Raw genomic sequence first — 22,657 nt, 5'->3', positions numbered from 1 at the left:
TGCAGAGAGAGAGATCAGCAGACGAAATCATCATGGACTAGCAAAGGACCACCACTCACTCAGGCAAATGGCCCCGAGTTCACGCTGTGTCCTAATTTTATTCACAAGACTTCAAAAAGCTTGTTTACTGAGAAATTGGCATAACATTAAGTGTAACTTTTACTTAAAAATACATGGAATGCACCTGCAAGATAGCTTAGTAACAACATAATATCAGAAGGCATTAATTGCTATTGCTTCTATGCATCCCATAACATTCCTCTCTTATCTCAAGGGATAACCTTGGAAAGTACAGAAATCTTATGAGAATATTTTACTGAGAAAAGCCCAGCAACTGCCTTCAGTCACATAGACCTGTTTCAGTGACCCACCTTCAAGTCACAAAACAATTTCCTTGGCAAAACATTCTTTTCTTGTTGGCTGTGTTCCCATCCAAGGCCATGCAATGGGTTATTGCACTACATTTCCCCCTTTTTGTTTATGCTGAATGTTATGAAGCACCACAGAAAACACAGCCTTCTGTCATTCATCCCTTATTTCTCTTGCTTTGATTTGTTGACAGACTACATATAAAAGAAAGCATAGAATTAATATTATTATAAAAATAAATAATAAATAAAAATAATAAATAATAAATAAAGTGGAGCCCCAAAATTCTTTAATATATTTAATAGAATTTAATTGCGATAAATTATCCATTAATATAGGTTGACCTGTCAGAATTTCTAATTTTCTTTGAAAAGCTGCATGAATATGTCTTTGTAATTTCATGATTTCTTTAGTTACATTATCATGATTTAACAAATGTTTTTTAACATTTTCCTAATGGAAATAAGTACGATTTTAAGAAATAGGGGTAACACAAAAAGTAGTTACATTCTAATCACATCTTAGCTTAATTTGTCTTTGCAGGCTAACAATTTGATCTCTTAACACAATCATAGTCTGTTCTAAATCATTAACTTTAGTATTAATGTTACTATTTATACGTTATTGAGAAGTCCACAGTTCAGAATCTTCATGCCATTTTTGCACAAAGTCCACAGTCTGTATACTTTGATGTAATGTAACTCCAGATACAGCAGCCGCGGTGGTTACAGCTCTTAGTCCCATAATAATGGTGATGATCAGTCCAACCAGTCTCTTGGTTCGCTTCAAGGACCTAATAAGATGTTGTAACAGCATCATGGAAGGGGAACCCTGCCACATCCGATGCATCTGTACTGGAATCAGGTTCTTAAAATGTAAAGACTTTGACTATTTTCATTAAAAAGAATAGAAGAGTTAATACATGTATAAAAAGCACACTTATTGCAAGTTATTGAATAATTTTCAGCTGTCTATTTGGTTTCACCTATAACAAATATATAAAGCAATTTAACACAAGCAGATATGAAATGTGTTTCATTCTTCTTAAAGATTAACATAATATGATTAGAAGGGTAATTTCTCCAGACTTTTTCTTTCTACACTGACATATGTTTAAGTGCCACGGCTACTTTCCATAAATGATATTGTATAGGACCAAATTTTATATGAGGAGCTCGAGGTGACATCCCTCCTCTATGCCATATGATAGTATGATTACTTTGACCACCAGCTGTAATTAAACCATTGTTCTTATGCCACCTTAAATCAGCACCCTGCCCTTTAACTTGGGCAGAGCTATGAAGGCTTTAATCTATAACGTTTTATGTACAGATGTATTACTTTTAAATTTATATTCTTGTAACAAACTTTTTTTTTATCTCCTTTACTGTTATCTTTGACAATAGAGAGCCAAGCTTGAGCTTCTATGTTTAAACAATGTGGCTCATGTCCTATACGTATAGGTAATTCCTCAACTCCTGTTGTATGATTTTTTAATTTTACACCTTCTTTCGAAGGTGCTAAGGGACCTCTATCATTAAAAGGTCCTAGAAGCCAATTAGAGTCATTAACAAAAAAAGGAAAGGCACTATTTTTCTGATGAATAGCTCTACTTAATGGAGGATTAGGAACATATGCCTAATAACTAAAATTTTCAGCTCTACTTCTTACCGGAATTGTTACCAAAGCAATCATTGCTAAAAACAGGTTAGTAGCATTTTTTTACCATTAAATGCTAATGTAGCATATTTTTACCATTAAAGATCAGCTTTTTAAGTTGAACCCAACTTGGTATTTTAGCCTTTTCCATACCAAGCAGCAGCACCTTTAAGATTCTTCTTTTGAAATTCATTTCTTCCATCTCAGCAATGGGCAGATATGGAAAGAATCTATTGTTCTTATTCATGTTGTTAGTTTAATTCTGCGAGCAGGACTCCAAAGGACTTCACAGGATTCTGCAATGACACAAGCAAACCCTCTTCCCCAATGTTGCACTACACTAGGTACCTATTGATTCAACTCACTTTTATAGTGTATAGGTTGATTAATCTTAGAACTGTTACTTTTCTTCTAACGTCTGCAGCAGTCAAGTTATCTTCTCCTGTATTTAAGAAATTTAAAGTAAATAAAACTTTGTGTAACATAATTCTAGGGAATAATCTCCTTTCTTCTCCCCCCTTTTGTTTAAGTAACATATTTTTCAGAGTGCAATTACTGTGTTCAATAATTGCTTGTTATTGTGGATTATCTGGAATTCTAGTAGTATGTTTAATATTCTAAAATGCTAAGAATTGTTGAGATTTAGTAGCTGTATAGGCATGACTATTGTCAGTTTTAATTGCTTTAGGAATGCCTATAACATTAAAAGCTTCAATAAGATGTTGAATGACACAATTAGCCTTTTCTTTAGGCAAAGGTGTGGCCTATTGAAAGGAAGAATAAATATTAATAAAACCATACATAAGATAGTTTTTTTTAAAGAAGAAATATGAGTAATATTTATTTGTTATAGGTTATTACTGTGTTGTCCTCTAGGATTCATTTTTCTTGATAATAAAGGAGTATTTATAAAACTATACTGAGGACAGTTTTTAACAATATTTCAAGCTTTTTTCTAGGTTATTTTATTTTTACTAACCAGCCAACTCAGGAACTCAGTATGTGGCCAGTAGGGTTTTTTGTTTGTTTGTTTGTTTGTTTTTTGTATCTTTCTGAAGCTGGAAACGGGGAGAGACAGACAGACTCCCACATGCGCCCGACCGGGATCCACCCGGCACGCCCACCAGGGGCGATGCTCTGCCAACCAGGGGCGATGCTCTGCCCCTCCGGGGTGTCGCTCTGCCGCGACCAGAGCCACTCTAGTGCCTGGGGCAGAGGCCAAGGAGCCATCCCCAGCGGGGGCCATCTTTGCTCCAATGGAGCCTTGGCTGCGGGAGGGGAAGAGAGAGACAGAGAGGAAGGAGGGGGGTGTGGAGAAGCAAATGGGCGCCTCTCCTATGTGCCCTGGCCAGGAATCAAACCCCGGTCCCCCGCACGCCAGGCCGACGCTCTACCGCTGAGCCAACCGGCCAGGGCCTTTCTAGGTTATTTTAAATTTTTGCATAAAATATTTTTTATTTGTATGAGTCTTTGTATAAACCTTAGTTATTTTTATTGATCTAATGAGTAATTGATTAACTTTATTATCTGTAGTAGACATAGGTCCTGGTAAAGCTGTATGAGAACAAATGTGAGTTATATAGACAGGTGAATTTCATTCCTACAATAAAAATTGTAACTCTTGAAATAATTTGTGCAATCTAGAACCATTATTTGAAATATAAACAGTTTCTATAAGTTTAATTGTATGTTCTACATATTGTGAATCAGTAACAATGTTAATAGGACAGGATGTTTGAATTTTGTCTTTAACTACAATCAAACTATACTGATTTAAGGTTTTAGAAGCATTTTTAAGGATGATTGGAAGTTCAGTATTATTTTTATAAGCTATTAATATGTCATTTATATAATGGATTATTAAAGATTGAGGATATTTTTAACAATTTTTTTTAAAGGTTGATTTACATAATGTTGATACAGTGTCTGACTATTCAACATTGCTTATTTAAGTAATATAAACTTAGTAAGAATAGTTAGTTATGCTTATTGTTATAGACACAACAGCTAGCATTGCTAGAAACAGTCAATGATGTTTTTTGAAGTCTTAGTCTTAATTAAAAAATTTTTTGCCTCCCAGGTAAGTTTATTTAATTGTCAAATTTTCCTTTTTTCTATTTCTAATTTATGCCGAGGCTTCAATTTTCTGGAAGGTATCTACTAGTCCCGTATCTGTGGAAATAAGAGCAAATCCTCACCCCTACATTTTGTCTACATTGCTGTTGTAAATTAGAAAACTGTCTATTTAAAAATTCATCTTGTGTAATATTAATAAGAGGGTTAGCATTAGCATTTTGATTAGCTTTAATACAAGCTTGATTTTCCTAAGTTATAAATTGTAATTCTCGCTTTTGAAAGAACAGTCCAAGCTAACATTTCTAAAAAAATTTTTTTTTTCTGAAGCTGGAAACGGGGAGAGACAGTCAGACAGACTCCCACATGCACCTGACTGGGATCCACCCGACACGCCCACCAGGGGCGATGCTCTGCCCACCAGAGGGCGGTGCTCTGCCCCTCCGGGGCGTCGCTCTGTTGCGACCAGAGCCACTCTAGCGCCTGGGGCAGAGGCCAAGGAGCCATCCCCAGCGCCCGGGCCATCTCTGCTCCAATGGAGCCTTGGCTGCGGGAGGGGAAGAGAGAGACAGAGAGGAAGGAGGGGGTGGGGGTGGAGAAGCAATTGGGTGCTTCTTCTATGTGCCCTGGCCGGGAATCAAACCCGGGTCCCCCGCACGCCAGGCCGACGCTCTACCGTTGAGCCAACCAGCCAGGGCCAACATTTCTAAATTTTTTGAAATAAAACATTCAGAGCCGCCTGACCTGTGGTGGCGCAGTGGATAAAGCGTCGACCTGGAAATGCTGAGGTCGCTGATTCAAAACCCTGGGCTTGCCTGGTCAAGGCACATATGGGAGTTGATGCTTCCAGCTCCTCCCCCCCTTCTCTCTATCTGTCTCTCCTCTCTCTCTCTCTCTCTCTGTCTCTCCCTCTCCTCTCTAAAATGAATTAAAAAAAAAAAACCATTCAGAGCCTATGAAGGAGGATAGCAGTTCCTGCGTATAAAGACAGTTAGTTTTATACTGGGAGCAAGCCGATTTTAACTCTTTTAAGAGCTTTGACAGAAATTTGGTCATAGTGAGTATAAAAAATGCCTTGTCAGAGTATAAAAAATGTAATTTAAAAAGTTGCTCTTTTAATTATTTATAAGATAAATGTTTTTCTTTATCAGAGGCCAAATGATCCTTGTTATTTTCCTATTGTAAAAGAAATCTTAGAGCTTTGTTAGGGACTTTTCCTAAGCCATGCAGCTTAGTGACTACTGCCTAAGTGGGCTAAAAAGAAAACTAATGTTGCTTAGTAATAAGAGATGTATTAGCTTCTATATCTAAAAGTCTTTTGTATTGTTAAGTCTATTATAGGGCATCAGAGGAACTAAATTTCCGCTTTCCTCGGTGCCTCCTTTTTCAGGATGTTGCCTTACAAGCAGCCAACTGTCTGAAGCAGCTTGAGATAAATTCTTAAAATGACTTAATTTTGTTTCATTCCTTAGTTTTACAAATTTGAGCATATTTTACATACAAACAAGACAATTTTCAACACAGAAACACAAGTATAACATATAACTTTAATCCTAATACTTGAATTCTTATTTGATTTCAAACTTTGAATATACCTTACAATGTATTAACTAAATTAGCAAGTCTTAAGGATCTATATTCTATTCAATTTAAATTTAAATGAGCGCTCCTTATAATTTCTAATTTTAAAGCAAAAAATATATGGATGAAACTTTTTTCAATATAAAAGCCAGCATTTTTAATTGTTGTATATAAACACAATTCAGGCCTTAAAAATCACATTTTAGCCTGACCTGTGGTGACGCAGTGGATAAAGTGTCGACCTGGAAATGCTGAGGTCCCCGGTTCGAAATCCTGGACTTGCCTGGTCAAGGTACATATGGGAGTTGATGCTTTCAGCTCCTCCCCCTGTCTCTCTCTCCTCTCTGTCTCTCTCTGTCTCTCTCTCTCTCCTCTCTAGAAATGAATAAATAAAAATAAAAATGAATAAATAAAATTTAAAAAAAATCACATTTTAGACAACATCAAACAAAAACTAAACAAATTAGAATCAGACAAACCAGACTAGATAAACCAAAGAGAAACCCGGGATTTCAGAGCACAGTCAGACTAGAAAGATGCCTGCCTGATTTTAATCAGGGCATTTTCTGACAGAGGGACTGATGATGGATGAGACTAAACAAAATTCCCCCAAGAAAATTCTCTTGGCAGCTGCTGGGATATTTTCTATAGTCAGATGCAACACATGTTTCCTGCCTCAGTTTCCAGGCAAAGAATAAGAAAGAAACAAAACGATAGCTCAGATGATTGTAGCTAAAACACCAAAGAAAATTAGTATTTTTTTATTTTATTATTACAAAGACTAGAGAATTCTAAGGACTTCATGATTCTTCTATATGTCCTAATTCTATTAATAATTGAATTTGTACCAACTGATGTAAAGTTTTAAGCTTTTCTTCCTTGTCTTCAACTCCATGAATTTGCATCCAGGCTTTAAGACAAGTGATCTAATCTGAGCCATAACAGCATCAGGATAACCAGTTTGTTGTCCCATAGCTGCATAAGCGCCAACACCGATGAGCATTTCAAAAGTAGCTCCTGGGGGGGATTATTCCTGGCCTTTGTGGGAGATATTCGAAAAGCCTCCTCTCTCCACCAAGATTTGAATTGTAAATATTGTCCTGGTTCCAAAACCGTACTAGCAAGTAAATCCCAATCCAAAGGAATCACTAAATGATTATTACAATAGGAAGAGATAATACCTTGAACATATGTGGACTGAGGTCCATACGTAGCAACAGATTGTTTGACTAGCTTTAAGAAAGTAAATTCAAATTGCATATTATGCCCTCCCCCAGGATCTGGAGCATTAAGAGGAAAAGGCTGTCTAATAATTGGGAAAATAGATACAGAAAAATTACTAGAATTCGATTCTAAATCATCATGATGCATAAGTACCTGTTGCATTTCAGAGATTTTAGGGAATTGAAAAATCCTTCCCCTGCCAGTACCAATTAATTTTTTACCTTGAATTGGAGGAGCCGTAGGCTCACATATATCTTGCTTTTGAACAGGATAAGCAGTATACTGATTTCCATTCTCCTGTTGTTCCAGTGTAAATTGTACTTTACTTAATAAATGTTTTAGACAGGCAACATCATCCATAGGGGCTCCCTCATTTTTTAAGAAAGAGGGATGAAAGCCTGTGGATGGCTGAATTTCATTAACATTATCAGTAACTTCAGAAGCAGAGATAGTATTGTCCAAGTCATTATTCTGTTCATTCTGTGCTGAATCAAATTCTTCAGGCTCATTAAAAATAACCTCACTCAAGTCTTTAACAGAATCTCCATCTGATTGCAAAGGTCCAGGGCTGTAGCAATAAGATTATAAGCAGCCCACATTTAGCATCAAGTGGATCTCTATGCTGATGAACACAGCTTAAAGATTTTCCTACTTGTTGCCAAACATTCAAATTCAATTGATCACAATGTTCAGGAGTATACTAATAACAATGTTTCTGAATAGTATTCAATATTTAAAAGACGTAACAAAACCTTGTCTTTTATCTGAATCCCAGACCCTTTTAAAAGGGATTTTAAAATTTGTACAATACGTAATTGTCCCGTAATGAATGGGAATTTCCCATGACTTTGCTAGTTATCCAAAAGTTTCATGTACACAGCACATCCAACTTACTCTTTCGGGGTTCCATCTGTTCCCAATCTCTTCTTAAGGCCCCACAGTAGGCCCCAAATGTTGTTGTGAGTCAGGGGCACAGAGAGAGAGATAGACAAAATCATCAAGGACTAGCAAAGGACCCCTGCTCGCTCAGGCAAATGGCCCCGAGTTCATGCTGTGTCCTAATTTTATTCACAAGACTTCAAAAAGCTTGTTTACTGAGAAATTGGCATAACATTAAGTGTAACTTTTACTTAAAAATACATGGAGTGCACCTGCAAGATAGCTTAGTAACAACATAATATCAGAAGGCATTAATTGCTATTGCTTCTATGGATCCCATAACATTCCTCTCCTTATCTTAAGGAATAACCTTGGAAGGTACAGAAATCTTATGAGAATGTTTTACTGAGAAAAGCCCAGCAACTGCCTTCAGTCACATAGACCTGTTTCAGTGACCCGCCTTCAAGTCACAAAACAATTTTCTTGGGAAAACATTCTTTTCTTGTTGACTGTGTTCCCATCCAAGGCCATGCAATGCGTTATTCCACTACAGGGTGACATTATGAACCCTGCTTATGACTTTTGACAATGTGTCTTTTTTTTTTTTCAGGAGACTTTGACCTTCAGGGATGTGGCTGTGGATTTCTCTCAGGAGGAGTGGGAATGCCTGGACCCAGCTCAGCAGAAACTGTACGTGGATGTGATGTTGGAGAACTACAGGAACCTGGTCTCCCTGGGTGAGGATGACTTCCTTCTGGAGCTTATTCTGCACTCACAGGGCTTTGTCTCCTTGATTAGGAGAATGTCTCCTTTGGGCTTCTGCCTTGCATGGCTGATTTCAGAGCTGCCCTCAGGGAACTAATATGGGGGTTTACTGGTGTAGAAAGAAAAGCTTCATGCTGTACATAAATCAGAAGTCAGTGTCTGAAAACTTCTGTGTTGTCTAGAATAATTAAAGTGTAGCAGAAAACTGTATTTTGGAATATTAATTTCTATACTGTTATAATCAACCATGTCTCCTCACCTGGGCATAAACGAAATTGGAAATTGAAACTGTCAGAACTTATGTTTTCATTCTTAATAAACGTGTTATGCTGTCTGTAAGTCAGTCCTGGTCCTTTTTCTTTTTCTTTTTTTCTTGAGACAGAATAAGGGAGAGAAGTGAGAAACATCAATTTGTAGTTCTGTCACCATAGTTCTTCACTGGTTGCTTCTCATATGTGCCTTAACCTGGGGGCTCTAGCCGAGCCACTGACCACTTGCTCCAGCCAGTGACCATGGATTCATGTCATGCTCAGTCCCATAATCTCATGCTCTACTGGTGAGCCTGCACTCAAGCCAGTGACTTTGGGGTTTTGAACTTGGGACATCAGTGTTCTAGATCAGCACTCTTCAGTGTGCCACCATGTGTCAGGCTGTTTGAGTTCTCTTTTTGGAGGAAATATAAGAGCTCTGCAATGTGAATTGAAAAAAAAAAAAACAGTATCCTTCCAGCCAGGTAGGTGGGATGAGGAGGCAGATGACACAGGAGAGAGATCTAAAGGTCACAGAGGAGGGCAGACCTTACAGTGTGGTTGGGAAGCTGCTGCAGTGGAAAGGGCTGTGAGAGGCCCAGGTGTATCCCTGTTGTCATAGAGGGACAGCTGGTCTCCAACACGTCCTGTGCTCCTGCGTCCTCTCAGGACTCTGCTTTTGCTTCAGTGACCTCCGTCATCACATTAGCAGTGGGGGCGGGGTCCTCCCCTTGGATTGAGGGCCGCTGTGATTGGCTCCTCTTCCATGGCTTTGAGGACCTGGGAAAACCTGTGCATGAAGCTGAGGAACTGTATGAGATGTTTTTTCTCATGTAAGAGTTTATGAAGGAAGTGGTTGAGATCCTGGAATTGGCTGCAGAAATTTCAGGAACCTTGGGGACAGATGTCATGTTTTCAGGTTTATCATTTCTAATTTTGTAGAGGTTTCTCATGAGACCCTAGAGAGTGTAGACTCGGTGGTTTCATCACAACATAAGGCACTTCCCCAAAGTGCAAAGATCTAATTCTCTGTTTCACTTTAAAATGTCCTTTTGTTTATTATGAACTAACATTAAAAATTTCCAGCCTGTGTTTCGTAATTCTTCATGTTAGAGTATTTCATGTCTCTATGTGTCTCATAGAGCCCTTCAATAAGTTACTGCCATAGGTGACCTTAGACTCTCGCAGGGGTCCCCAAACTTTTTACACAGGGGGCCAGTTCACTGTCCCTCAGACCGTTGGGGGGCCGCCACATACAGTGCTCCTCTCACTGACCACCAGTGAAAGAGGTGCCCCTTTCCGGAAGTGTGGCGGTAGCTGTATAAATGGTTTCAGGGGGCCACATGTGGCCCGCGGGCCATAGTTTGGGGATGCCTGCTAGAGTTTATCCCAGCAGGTATGGAAGTGTTCACTGTTACCTTATTTCATCATCACTGTCATTCTGTAATTCTCTCCTGTCCAGTCCAGAGCTGCCCAGGACTGGGTCCTTTTGTGTTTATTCTTTTCTTTTTAAGACAGACAGACAGGAAGGGAGAGAGATGAGAAGCATCAATTCTTTGTTGCGGCACCTTAGTTGTTCATTGATTGCTTTCTCATATGTGCCTTTACTGAGGGGCTACAGCAGACTGGGTGACCCCTTGATCAAGCCAGCAACCTTGGGTTCAAGATGGTGAGCCTTGCTCAAACCAGATGAGCCCGCACTCAAGCTGGTGACCTCAGGGTTTTGAACCTGGGTCCTCCGTGTCCCAGTCTGATGCTCTGTCCACTGCGCCACTGCCTGGTCAAGCTGGATTTTCACTTTCTGATTAGATCTTTGTCATAGTTGTACTTTGGGATTCACAAGTGCTGATATGACATGCTGGAATATTCGTTTGGGGTAAGAAGTGGGTTACAGAGTTATTAAGCATTTTATATTTAGAAAGAGGCTTTGTTTCTTAATTAACTTCAGGTGATATCAATGATGAGGTTTTTCACTTGCTTTCTCCACATGTACCTTTATCATGGTGTACTTAATTTGAAAGACTACGTTGTTTTTTTAAAATATTTTACAACTTTCTAGAAATTTCTTTACTTAGAAATGAACATTTATTTTTTTTCTGTGAGGTGCATTACAACCTATACATTTTGTGTAAGAGTAGTTGAAATACATTAAGCCTGAAAAAGGTTCTCATGTCATTTAAATGTTACTTTATTACAGTTATCTTTTACAGTTATATTTGAATGATTTGACTGCATTGTCTAAGAAATTTTTATAAGTGAAACTCATATAGTATTCAGAATTCTAGGGATAAATTTTCTAATCTCATTTTTTATTTTCTTTTATTCAGTAGTGCTTTATTTTGTTGTTGTTTTACAGAAACAGAGTGAGAGACAGGGACAGATAAAAACAGACAGGAAGAGAGAGATGAGAAACATCAGTTCTTCTTTGCAGCATCTTAGTTATTCATTGATTGCTTTCTCATATGTGCCTTGACCAGGTGGCTACAGGAGTGCGAATGATCCCTTCCTCAAGCCAATGACCATGGGATCATGTCTATGATTCCATGCTCAAGCCAGAAACCCCACTTTCAAGCTGGTGATCTTATGCTGAAGCCAAATGAGCCCATGTTCAAGCTGGCTGCCTCAGGGTTTCAAACCTGGGTCCTCCGCATCCCAGTCCAATGCTCTATCTACTGCATTACCACCTGTTCAGGCTCAGTAGTACCTTTAATTACTTTCAGCTTTACAACATAGTGGTTAGTCCTTAATATACTTTCGAAAGTGTGAAAGTGTTCCCTGTGATGTTTCCTGTACACAGCATAATTGTTACAATATTATTGACTACATTGCTGGACTTAAATCCCATAACCACTCTGTAACTTCCAATGTGTTCTTTATTGCTTCATCTTTTTGAACCAGTTTCTCAAGTCCCCTGCCCTCTGGCAGCCATCACTTTGTTCTCTGTACCTGTGAGTCTGTTTGTGGTGTGATGATTCATGTATGTTGTTATTTCTTTATTTTTATTTTAAAAATTCTTTTTCTGAAGTGAGGAGCGGGGAAGCAGAGAGACAGACTCACGCATGCGACTGACCGGGATCAACCCAGCATGCCCACGAGGGAGAGACGCTCTGCCCATCTGGGGTGTTGCTCTGTTGCAACCAGAGCCATTCTAGTGCCTGAGGTGGAGGCCATAGAGCCATCCTCAGCACCCGGGCCAACTTTAGTTCAATGGAGCCTTGGCTGTGGGAGGGGAAGAGAGAGACAGAGAGGGCTAGCTGGCTAGGGTTATATTGTTGTTTTTATTCCATATATAAATGACATTATGGGTATATATATTTTTACCTGACTTATATCCCTTAACACAATATATTTTATATGTGTCTATGCTTTTACAAATGCTAAGATTTCATTCTTTATTAATCCATTTATATCTTCACATTTATCATTTACATTTTTTATCTCTTTTTTGCTCCCTTTAATTTTTTTTTATGAGACAACAGGGATAGAGATGAGAAGCATCAACTCCTATTTGAAGCACTTTTTTTTTGTTTTTTTGGGTTTTTTTGAGGCACTTTTTATTGGTACATTGATTGCTTATTATATGTGCCTTGACCTGGGGGCTTCAGCTGAGCTCCTAGGTGACCCTGTGACTCTGGGCTCAAGTTAGCAACCATGGGATCATAGAGATGATCTCACTTTCAATTTGGTGACCTTGCAGACAAGTTGGTGAGGCAGAGCTCGAGGTAGATGAGCTGGCACTCAGGCCAGAGACTATGGGGTTTCAGACCTGGGACCTCAGCATCCCACGTTGACACTTTGGTCTACTGCATCACCACTGGTCTGGCATTTTTTATTTTTATCAGTCTTCAGTACTGCAGTCTGCGTGTTGGCACAATTCCTTATTTTAGTAGTCAGTACAGTGCATTCACTGTGTACTGCCATTCTCTTAGCACTCTGTGTCATGAAGAACACCCTCAAGAAGCAGAAAAGCAGCCAGTTCATTGAACACACAATACTGTCATCTTTCTCTTCTAAGAAGTCACTGGGAATTGGGAATTTTCTTATAATATTGCCGTTGTGAGCTAGGGTATTTGAGCAGAGATTGTCAGAATGAAAGCAACTTTTCATCTCTCTCTGATGTGAGTTTCCTCATTGTTACCTTTCTTGGTCTTGCTTTGGACTCCTAACCTGCTTGTAGAGTACTCAAAATGTAATTTGTTCAGCAATTTAGGTATGTTCACTCACCTTTGTGCCATAACTGTGAACATTTATTTTGTGTCTCTCAGTTATGCCATTAGAAGACAACCAGACCATGTTAGAGAAAGCAAGAACAGAAGATTTCTTCTGTAAAACAATACCGGTAAGATATGGAAGGTGTGGTTTTGATAAGGTATACTTAATGAAAGCCTTGGAATTTTAGGAAGAATTTTCTGAAAAGAAAGGTTGTTAATATGGAAAATACTACCTGGGGGCAGTTATTTGTTTTTTATAGAGAAAGGGTTAGAAGGAGATATAGAGACAGAAACGGGCAGATAGAAACACTGATTTATTTCTCTATGCGCCCTGACAAAAATTGAGACTAAAACCTTTCCATAATGCAGTAACTCTCTAACCAACTGAGGTATCAGGCCTAGGCATGACAAATATTTTTTAATTAGAACCTTGTTTTTTAAATAGGTCAGAAATATTATACATTTTTTGAAACCCCCTCTTTTAGTTATTTAAATTGCATATCAATGTATTTCTAAATGTGAAGATCAAAAACTAGTTTTTACTACTATTAAATTCCGGAAAGAAAATCTGAAAAACGTAGAAATGTATGTAATCTTTAGTGTGAATACTCATTTAATTTGTTTAAAATGTATAGTGAGATTAAACATTCTGTCAATGATTTCTAACATTTAGAGATTTATAATGACATTTAAAATTCAAATATGATCAATTTGGCAAAACCATTAACAAGAAATTCTTCTTCACCAAGAAATAACATTTTTTTCATATCAATGTCTATAATTTTCATAAACTTGGCAGCATGTTTTATAGAACAATCATGGTATAATAGGTTTAACAGAGTAGTTATTTGGGAATATGTATTTATGTTAAATGAAATTATAGTTTTCACTAAAGGCCTTTCTCTCTTTAATGATTACCAGAGTACACAAAATGGAAACATAAATTATCAATACAATGAACACTGGAAAAACTTTAACCAAGAATCAATTTCTAATCAAAATGAGAAAACTCTGTTTCCAGAGAACCATTATAAACATGGAAAAGTGTTTGACCAAACGTCACATTCCAGTATCCATCAGGTTATTCATATTGTAAAGAAGACAAATGAACAATGTAAATGTGTTGAATCTTTTAAGAAATCATCAAATCATATTGAAAATGAGAATATTAATACTGAGGACAAAGCTTACAATTATAATTTGAGAGCTTTCAGTGAAAAATTTAATATAAATAGACTTAGAGAAACCCATACTGGAGAAAAAATTGATCAATGTCAAGAATATAGTAAAATATTTAATTGGCATCCAGGTCTTACTTTACATGAGAAAAATATTCACACTGATGTAAGACCTTACAAAAGCAGAGAATGTGGCAAAGACTTTTGTCATTCCACAGCTCTTAGTAACCATCAGAAAATTCATATTGGAGAGAGGTCTCATAAATGTTTACAATGTGATAAAACCTTTAGGTGGAACTCACACCTTATTATACATCAAAGAACTCACACAGGAGAGAAACCATTCAAATGTGGGCAATGTGGCAAAGCCTTTAGCCATTCCTCAACTCTTACTAACCATCAGAGAATTCATACTGGAGAGAGGTCTCCTAGATGTTTAGAATGTGGAAAAACCTTTAGGCGGAACTCACAGCTTACTATACATCAAAGAATTCACACAGGAGAGAAACCATTCAAATGCAGACAATGTGGCAAAGCCTTTTGTCGTTCCTCAACTCTTAGTATACATCAAAGAAGTCACACAGGAGAGAAACCCTACAAATGTCGAGAATGTGGGAAAGCCTTTAGCCATTCCATAACTCTTACTGAACACCAGAGAATTCATACTGGACAGAAGTCTCATAAATGTTCAGAATGTGGAAAAACCTTTATGTGGCACTCAAAGCTTCTTATACATCAAAGAATTCACACAGGAGAGAAACCATATGAATGCAGACAATGTGGCAAGGCCTTTAACTATTCCTCAGCTCTTATTATACATCAAAGAACTCACACAGGAGAGAAACCATACAAATGCAGACAATGTAGCAAAGCGTTTAACCAATCCTCAGCTCTTACTATACATCAAAAAAGTCACACAGGAGAGAAACCATACAAATGTCAAGAATGTGGCAAAGCCTTTAGCCATTCTTCAACTCTTACTAACCATCAGAAAATTCATACTGGAGAACGGTCTCATAAATGTTTAGAATGTGGCAAAAACTTTATCCGGAAATTACACCTTACTGTACATCAAAGAATTCACTTGGGAGAGAAACCATACAATTGCATGCAATGTGGCAAAGCCTTTAATGATTCCTCAGCTCTTGTTAAGCATCAAAAAAGTCACACAGGAGAGAAACCATACAAATGTCGAGAATGTGGCAAAGCCTTTAGCCATTCTTCAACTCTGACTAACCATCAGAAAATTCATACTGGAGAGAGGTCTCATAAATGCCTAGAATGTGGTAAAACCTTTATCCAGAAATTATACCTTACTGTACATCAAAGAATTCACACAGGAGAGAAACCATACCAATGCAGGCAATGTGGCAAAGCTTTTAACCATTCCTCTACTCTTACTATTCATCAAAGAACTCACACAGGAGAGAAACCATACAAATGTAGAGAATGTGGCAAAGCCTTTAGAAGTTCATCAGCTCTTAATAAACATCAGAAAGTTCATACTGGTCAGAGGTGTCATAAATGTTTGAAATGTGACAAAACCTTTACAAGTTCCTCAGCTCTTAAAGATCATCAGAGAGTTCATACTGGTGAAAGATCTCATAAATGTTTAGAATGTGGCAAAACCTTTATATGGAACTCAAAGCTTATTATACATCAAAGAATTCACATAGAAAAAAAACTGTAAAAATGTAGAGAATGTGGCAAAGTGTTTAGCTTTTTCTCACACCTTACTGAATACCAGAGTATTCATACTAGAGAGTAGTCATACAAGTGTGAATCATGTGACAAGGACTTTTTCTGCTGTCCAGGTCTTACTGCACATACTGGAGTGAGACCTTACAAATGCAGAGACTACAGCAAAGCTTTTAGTTGTTCTGGGACCCTTACTGAACATCAGAAAATTTATACTGGAGAGAGGTCTCATTAATGTTTAGAAATTGGAAAAACCTTTATGTGGAAGTCACAGCTTATTGTACATCAAACAATTCACATGGGAGAGAAATCATACAAATGTAGAGAATGTGACAAAACCTTTCAAAGGTCATCAAATCTTACTCAGCATCAGAAGGTTTACAAAGTGAGAAGCCCTTTAAGTGTGGTGAATGTGGCAAAGCCTTTGGCCAGTCCTGAAACCTTAGTCAAAGTCAGAGAGTTTATGCTGGAAAGAAACCTTACATTTGTAGGGAGTAGTAAGGTTTTTGCTTGACAGGGGAATCTTACTAAACACTAGAGAATTCATTTGCAAGAGAAGCCTTACAAATGTGGAGTTTGTGGAAAAACCTGAAATGTCTTCTTTCATCTTTCTGAACAACAGAATACATACCTGTGAGACAAATACATACCTTGCAATTGTAAAGTATGTGACAAAGCCTTTTACTTGTGCTGAAAACTTGCTTAACATTGCAGAATTTACGATGGAGAGAACCAGTTAAAATCAGTAATTTGACAAAATATTTAACCTTTGTTCAAGACTCACTGAGCATCAGAATTAAGCCTTAAAGTGCAATTTATATTCCAAAGTCTTTGTCCTTATTCATATCTTACTCAACATCTACTAATACTGCATAGAAGAGGAACAGACATAAAGAACATGAGAAAACTTTACACAGTATACAAACCTTACTCGCCAACTCTGGTAGCAACAGAATTTCTCACACATCAGAACTTTCACCATGTATAGCCCTTAAATAAGTTCTCTGCATATCTTAACAAAGTCTCGCTCTTTTAGTTTTTGTTTATTTCTTTTGTATTTTTCTGAAGTGAGAAGCGGGAGGCAGAGAGACAGCCTCCCGCATGCACCGAACCGGGATCCACCCAGCATGCCTACCAGGGAGTGATGCTCTGCCCATCTGGGATGTTGCTCCATTGCAACTGGAGCCATTCTAGCAGGTGAGGTGGAGGCCATGGAGCCTCCATTATGTGTAATGGCATGCAACATGTTTTGCAAATATATCTGGTTTCACTGTGCTTTCATTTTGAAATGCACACTTTACACACCAGTGACTATTTTTTCTAAAATGTTGTGTTTTAGTTGCCCTGAAAGTCTAAAAAGTGAATCAATGTAAGAAGTTTTTCTAGAAGTACCAGAAGACGTGTTAGGTTCTGAGCAGCCTTCATTTGAACCAGCAGATACCCATTCCCTAGCTACTTCAAGTAGAAACTTTTTGTATCTTATTTTATTTTGTCTGTTGTAATCACAGTAAATTTTGAATGCATTGAATAAAGCACAATTGATCAGAAAGAATGCTACTTTTTTAGACCACTTATACTTTTTTCAAAATATACTGCTGTTTGCCAAATATTGGTCTGCTAAATTGACTCCTTTCATGGATTTGTTGTAGTCTGTGCACGCAGGTTTAACTATATCTTTCATAGAATTTCTTTTTTGCTTTCCAGTTGTTTTCATAGAGGCATCGTGGATAGTTGATATTATATTCACTAGTCTTTTATCTTTCCATGCTATAAGGACAATGGGTTCTTTCCATAAAAACGTCATTTTTCCTGTCTGAATATTCTTTGACTTTTCTTTTAGTACTTTTGGCAAGTCACGGTTTTCTCTTATGGTGCCACAAATTAACGTTTTCTTTTCTAATAACATTTCAGCTGTAGAAACGCTGTTGCAGTAATTATCTGGTATACATGATGCCAAGAATAAAGTTATGGCTCTAAGACAGATAATATAGTTTCTTGCAGCCTTTTGCCTTCACCCAAATACATCTCAAAGTTGCAAATGTATCCGCTCTCACTTTCAGAAAGCATTCTCACTAAAATCCCATGTTTTATTATTTTTGCCAGATTATATGTTCTGAAGGTGATATGTCCTCCATGTGGTATCATTGCTCCACCTAGGCATAATTCCTGCTTAGGTACATGCAGACTGAAATTTTAGAAGAAAGTAATCCAAAAGAGGCCTAATTTTATACAGTCTGTCTTCATTAGATATATTTTGTGAATTATCACTACGATAAAAAAAGTGTAAGAATTTGCTCGAACCTTTTTCTGCTCATAGTTTTAGGAAATATTGGAGCTTCAACCAAATGCTCCATTGACCAGTAAAATGTGATTGTTTTGTCTCATCAATATCAACAAACCGAGAAAACTTCTTTAAATTGGTATTGGTAACTTTCAACCATGGTACAGTTTTAGTAGATTTTTTTGTAAAATTGTTCCATTTGATGGTGGTATAAATTGGTTTGAGAAACAACTAAATCAAAAATCTTGTCACTAAAAGGTAATTCCATTACTTATGTTCTGTGGATCACAAAGGTCAGCAGTTACACTCAAAATATTTGAATAATCCTTCAAAGTTGGTGTAATACAATTTTCAATTCACTTTTCTTCAAAATCACTTTTACTATCAGATTTTATTATATTTCTTTTTGTCATTTTTGTGGACTATCTGCCTCATTACTGTCTTCTGATAATCTATCAATTTCTCCATTACTACAATATATTTCAAAATCACTAGGACAATCAGATAAAGTGCCCATATAATTTATTGATAAGTTCTTCACCTTCACGATCTGTCATGGCTGAAAATTTTGCAATACTATAATTGTGATAAAAACCTAAATATTAAGAAAAGTTACTTTTCCTATAATAAACTGAACATGACAGAGATTTTACAATATTTTTGATATGTATGTTCAATCTGTGAGCGGTTAGAAGATAGTCCAAGTGTAGACAGTGCGACACTGATTGTTTTTGTTTACCATACCTTCAGTTTTGCAGGCTCAAGCCTGGAGGAGTGAGAAGATAAAAAATCTGGGTGAGGCCCTGGCCGGTTGGCTCAGTGGTAGAGCATCAGCCTGGCGTGCAGGAGTCCCGGGTTCGATTCCCAGCCAGGGCACACAGGAGAAGTGCCCATCTGCTTCTCCACCCCTCCCCCTCTCCTTCCTCTCTGTCTCTCTTCCCCTCCCGCAGCCTAGGCTCCATTGGAGCAAAGATGGCCCGGTTGCTGAGGATGGCTCTGTGGCCTCTGCCTCAGGCACTAGAATGGCTCTGGTTGCAACATAGCAGTGCCCCAGATGGGCAGAGCATCGCCCCCTGGTGGGCATGCCAGGTGGATCCCGGTCGGGTGCATGCGGGAGTCTGTCTGACTGCCTCCCCATTTCCAACTTCAGAAAAATACAAAAAAAAAAAAAATCTGGGTGAGAATATAGAACAGAGTGCTGTTTTTTGAACTTCGACTGTCAGGGTGAAGAGTCACAAACACAATAATGCTATATTACCCTGAGTTTCAAAAATTGAAATAGGTAATGAAAGTGCAAACACGAGTTGCCTTGTGACTGGTCAACAACATTTGGGCATGAAAACACTAGTTATCTCATGAGTAGTCAACATTTGGGCATGAGATCATGGGTTAACTGAAGCGGTCAACAGTGTGTTGATGCTTTCTGTGCAGAGTGTAGTAGCGTAGAGAAATCAACTGGAAATTACAGGTAATTTCACAGAGATTATACAAAGTTTCATTCTGTTTAGTATTATTTCATTTTTCCATTGGAGAAAACATATCAATGTTTTTAAATTATTCTCTTTGTTAGTGATGTTATCCAGGTAATTTTTTGGTCTCTGCCAATGGGTTTATCTGAGTACTAGTTGACATCCTATCACTGTGTTCTTCTGACATTTACATGAAGTGAACACACAGGACAGTGCTGTCACTCTAACAGATGCTCTGTAATGAAGAGGCCCGAATCCCAGTAGCAGTGAGGCTGTGGGACCAGGTGGGAGATGATGAACACCCAGAGTGCCAAGTTGACATGAACTCTGCATGTGAAGTGAGGACACCTGTTCCCAGGCTGCACAACTGGCTCAACTTGGGAAAATAAAATTTGTTTTATCCCTTCCTGGATAGCTCATTTGGTTAGAGCATCATCCCAGCACAGAGGTTGCAGGTTTGATGCCTGGTCAGGGCATATGCAGCATCAGATTAAAGTTCCTCCCTCTCTAAATTCAATTAAATTTGTTTTCCATTTCCTGTTTCTTTTCATTTTTATTTTTTTTCTCAGCTTTAGACATCAGAGCCACTTCATTAAAGTTCTGTTGCAATAGTATCGCACTGCTTTCTCTCTCCCTCTTTAGCCATCCAAGATCTGTGGGTTTTAATTTGTAATTTGAAATCTTTCTAACAGTGAAACATCAGAATTACATGAATATTTTACATTTATTTCCCAAAGTATGTAGCCCACAAGTTATGTTTTCACATTGAACCCTTTGTTTTTTAGTGTGAAGATGGATATTTCTTAAATAACAAAATGGCATTTGCATATTTGAGAATTAAAATGATCTTCCTGGTCTCAATTTTCATTTCAGTCCTGAATTTTTCAGTGTTACATTACTGACTTCTGCTTTACTTAAGTGTAACCAAAACAAGTTTAACAGGTTTGATTCTCAGTTATAAATGTAGCCAAGTGTTGGTCATTCTTTCTAGCCAAATCTGGAAATCATGGCAGCCTTGGGTTGAAACATTTTCCCATCCTTTCTCATGAAGGAAGTGAGATATGAAGCATCACCTTGTAGTTGTGTCACTTTAGTTTATTGATTGCTTCTCACGTGTGTCAGTCTGAGGGGCTGAAGCCAAGCCAGTGACCCCTTGCATTAGCCAGTAACCTTAGGATCACGTTTATGAACCTGTACTTTAGCCAGCGGCCATGAGATTCCAAATTAGAGACCTCAGTGTCCCATGTTACTGCTCTACCCACTTGCCCAGCACTGGTCTGGCAAAACATCACGTTTGGACATGACGTTTTCTATGTTCACTGAATGGCAAGAGGTATGTCCATTAGCACTTGTGCCTTGAGTGTATTTCAAGTGATCTACCACCATTAGTAGAAATTTCAGGTGTGAGGAGTTTAAAGTGTAAGCACCAAAATTTATTGGCTCTTGTGTCCTATCCTGCATCGGTACAAATCGCAGAAACTAGATATTGAATACTGCTCTCCTGTGCTTACTGATATAGCTATAGACTCACTGTGTGCAACGTTCATATTTATATGCATCTACTGATGTTTTGTGTCTTTCACTCACTACTTGCAACAGTGTCTTTATGGCTTTTGTTTCATTACAGGCCCTCACCTTGATGGGAGTTGTTCCATTTCCCAGTAGTCTAGTGAGAAATGTTGAAGTGTATTGAAGGACATTATCCATACATTAATTTTTTTTCTTGTGATCATTAGAAAAACAAATCTGACATAGCCTCTAGGTTTAGAGAGCATTTTGTCTTCATTTTGTTTAGAATGTACATCCTTTTTAAATTTTAAGACAGAGGGAAGAGATGGGGACAGAAAGATGAGAGTCAGCAACCTGTAATTGCAGCACTTTAGTTGTTTATTGATTGCTTTCTTATATGTGCCTCTACTGGGGGCCTCCAGCTGAGCCAGTGACTCATTGCTCAACCCAGCGACCTTGGGCTTTAAGTCATCAACCAGGGGATCATGTCTATGATCTCATGCTCAAGCTGGGAGCCTATGCTTGAGCACATCCTTGGAGAGTCTAGTGAGCCAACAACAGGTCATCCACGTACTGAAGTAAAACACACCCAATGTGGCGGTCAAGAGCAAGGGTGTCCCCAAGGTTTTCAGGGGAGTTCTTGAACCCTTGCGGGAACCTAGTCCAAGAGTACTGTCTTTGCCACTGTAGCTGAGTCCTCCCAGTGGAAGGCAAACAGTTCCTGGGCCCTAGGAGCCAGTCTTGTACTAAAAAGTCATATTTTAAGTCCAAGCAAGTGAACTATGAGCCTTGAGCAAGGAGGAGGCTTAGGAGTGTGTACAGATTTGGCACTGTTGGCTGCAGTCATTGCTGCCTCATTTATGACCCTCAAGTCCTGTAATGGCCAATAATCATTGGTCCCTGGTTTTCTGACAGGGAGCAGAGGAGTGGGATTATTCCAGGGTGACTGGCCTGGGATAATAATGCCATGCTCCTTTAGCCTCTGTAAATGCACCTGGATTCCTTCTAATGCCCCCTAGGAATCAGGTATTGTTTTTGGCTAACAGGCAGTGCTTCAGGCTTTAACTCTATCCACACTGGCACTTGCTTTATTGCCAGCCGGTGTGTGGGGGGATTATCTTCTGCCTATATCCTCGGCCATTTCTGGGTTAGCCTCTGCCTGGGTGGCTTCCCAGGCTCAGTAGCAAAAATTCTCCATTCCTCCTCTCTGGAGTTAAAAGAAGCCCAGACTTAGGCACCTGCAAGTCTAGCCAGCCATTGTCAGCAAAACAGATAGTAGCTCTCAGTTTGCTTAGCAGATCATGCCCCAGCGGAGGTGCTGGACAGTCAGGCATGTACAAAACTGACGCATAACTTTATAACCTTATATTGTACACTTATGGGGCAGGCGGAATGCCTGTTCTGCCTGTTTTCCTGTGGCTCCTACAATGTCCACTTTATGGTTGGAGAGTAGAACTATTGGCTGAGTCACCACTGAGTGTTTAGCGCCTGTATCAATCAGGAAGTCCATCTG

At 38.4% G+C, this 22,657-nt stretch overlaps 2 protein-coding genes across 2 annotated transcripts in view; one reads left to right on the top strand and one right to left on the bottom strand.

The window, feature by feature from the left end:
* The window catches only part of LOC136399327 (zinc finger protein 420-like), a 375,158-nt gene that overhangs the window by 235,136 nt on the left and 117,365 nt on the right, over positions 1 to 22,657 (bottom strand). The gene's annotated exons all lie outside the window — the stretch shown is intronic.
* On the top strand, positions 8,489 to 17,442 carry LOC136398231 (zinc finger protein 665-like). Its single transcript, XM_066372595.1, is given in 3 exon segments — positions 8,489 to 8,522; positions 13,064 to 13,137; positions 13,931 to 17,442. Coding segments are annotated over 3 exon segments (2,133 nt in total). The 3' UTR covers positions 15,956 to 17,442.

Source organism: Saccopteryx leptura, chromosome 3, assembly GCF_036850995.1.
Source record: "Saccopteryx leptura isolate mSacLep1 chromosome 3, mSacLep1_pri_phased_curated, whole genome shotgun sequence".
Classification (NCBI taxonomy): domain Eukaryota; kingdom Metazoa; phylum Chordata; class Mammalia; order Chiroptera; family Emballonuridae; genus Saccopteryx; species Saccopteryx leptura.
Note: the sequence above shows the minus strand (reverse complement) of the source record. Positions and strands in the feature narration are given on the sequence as shown.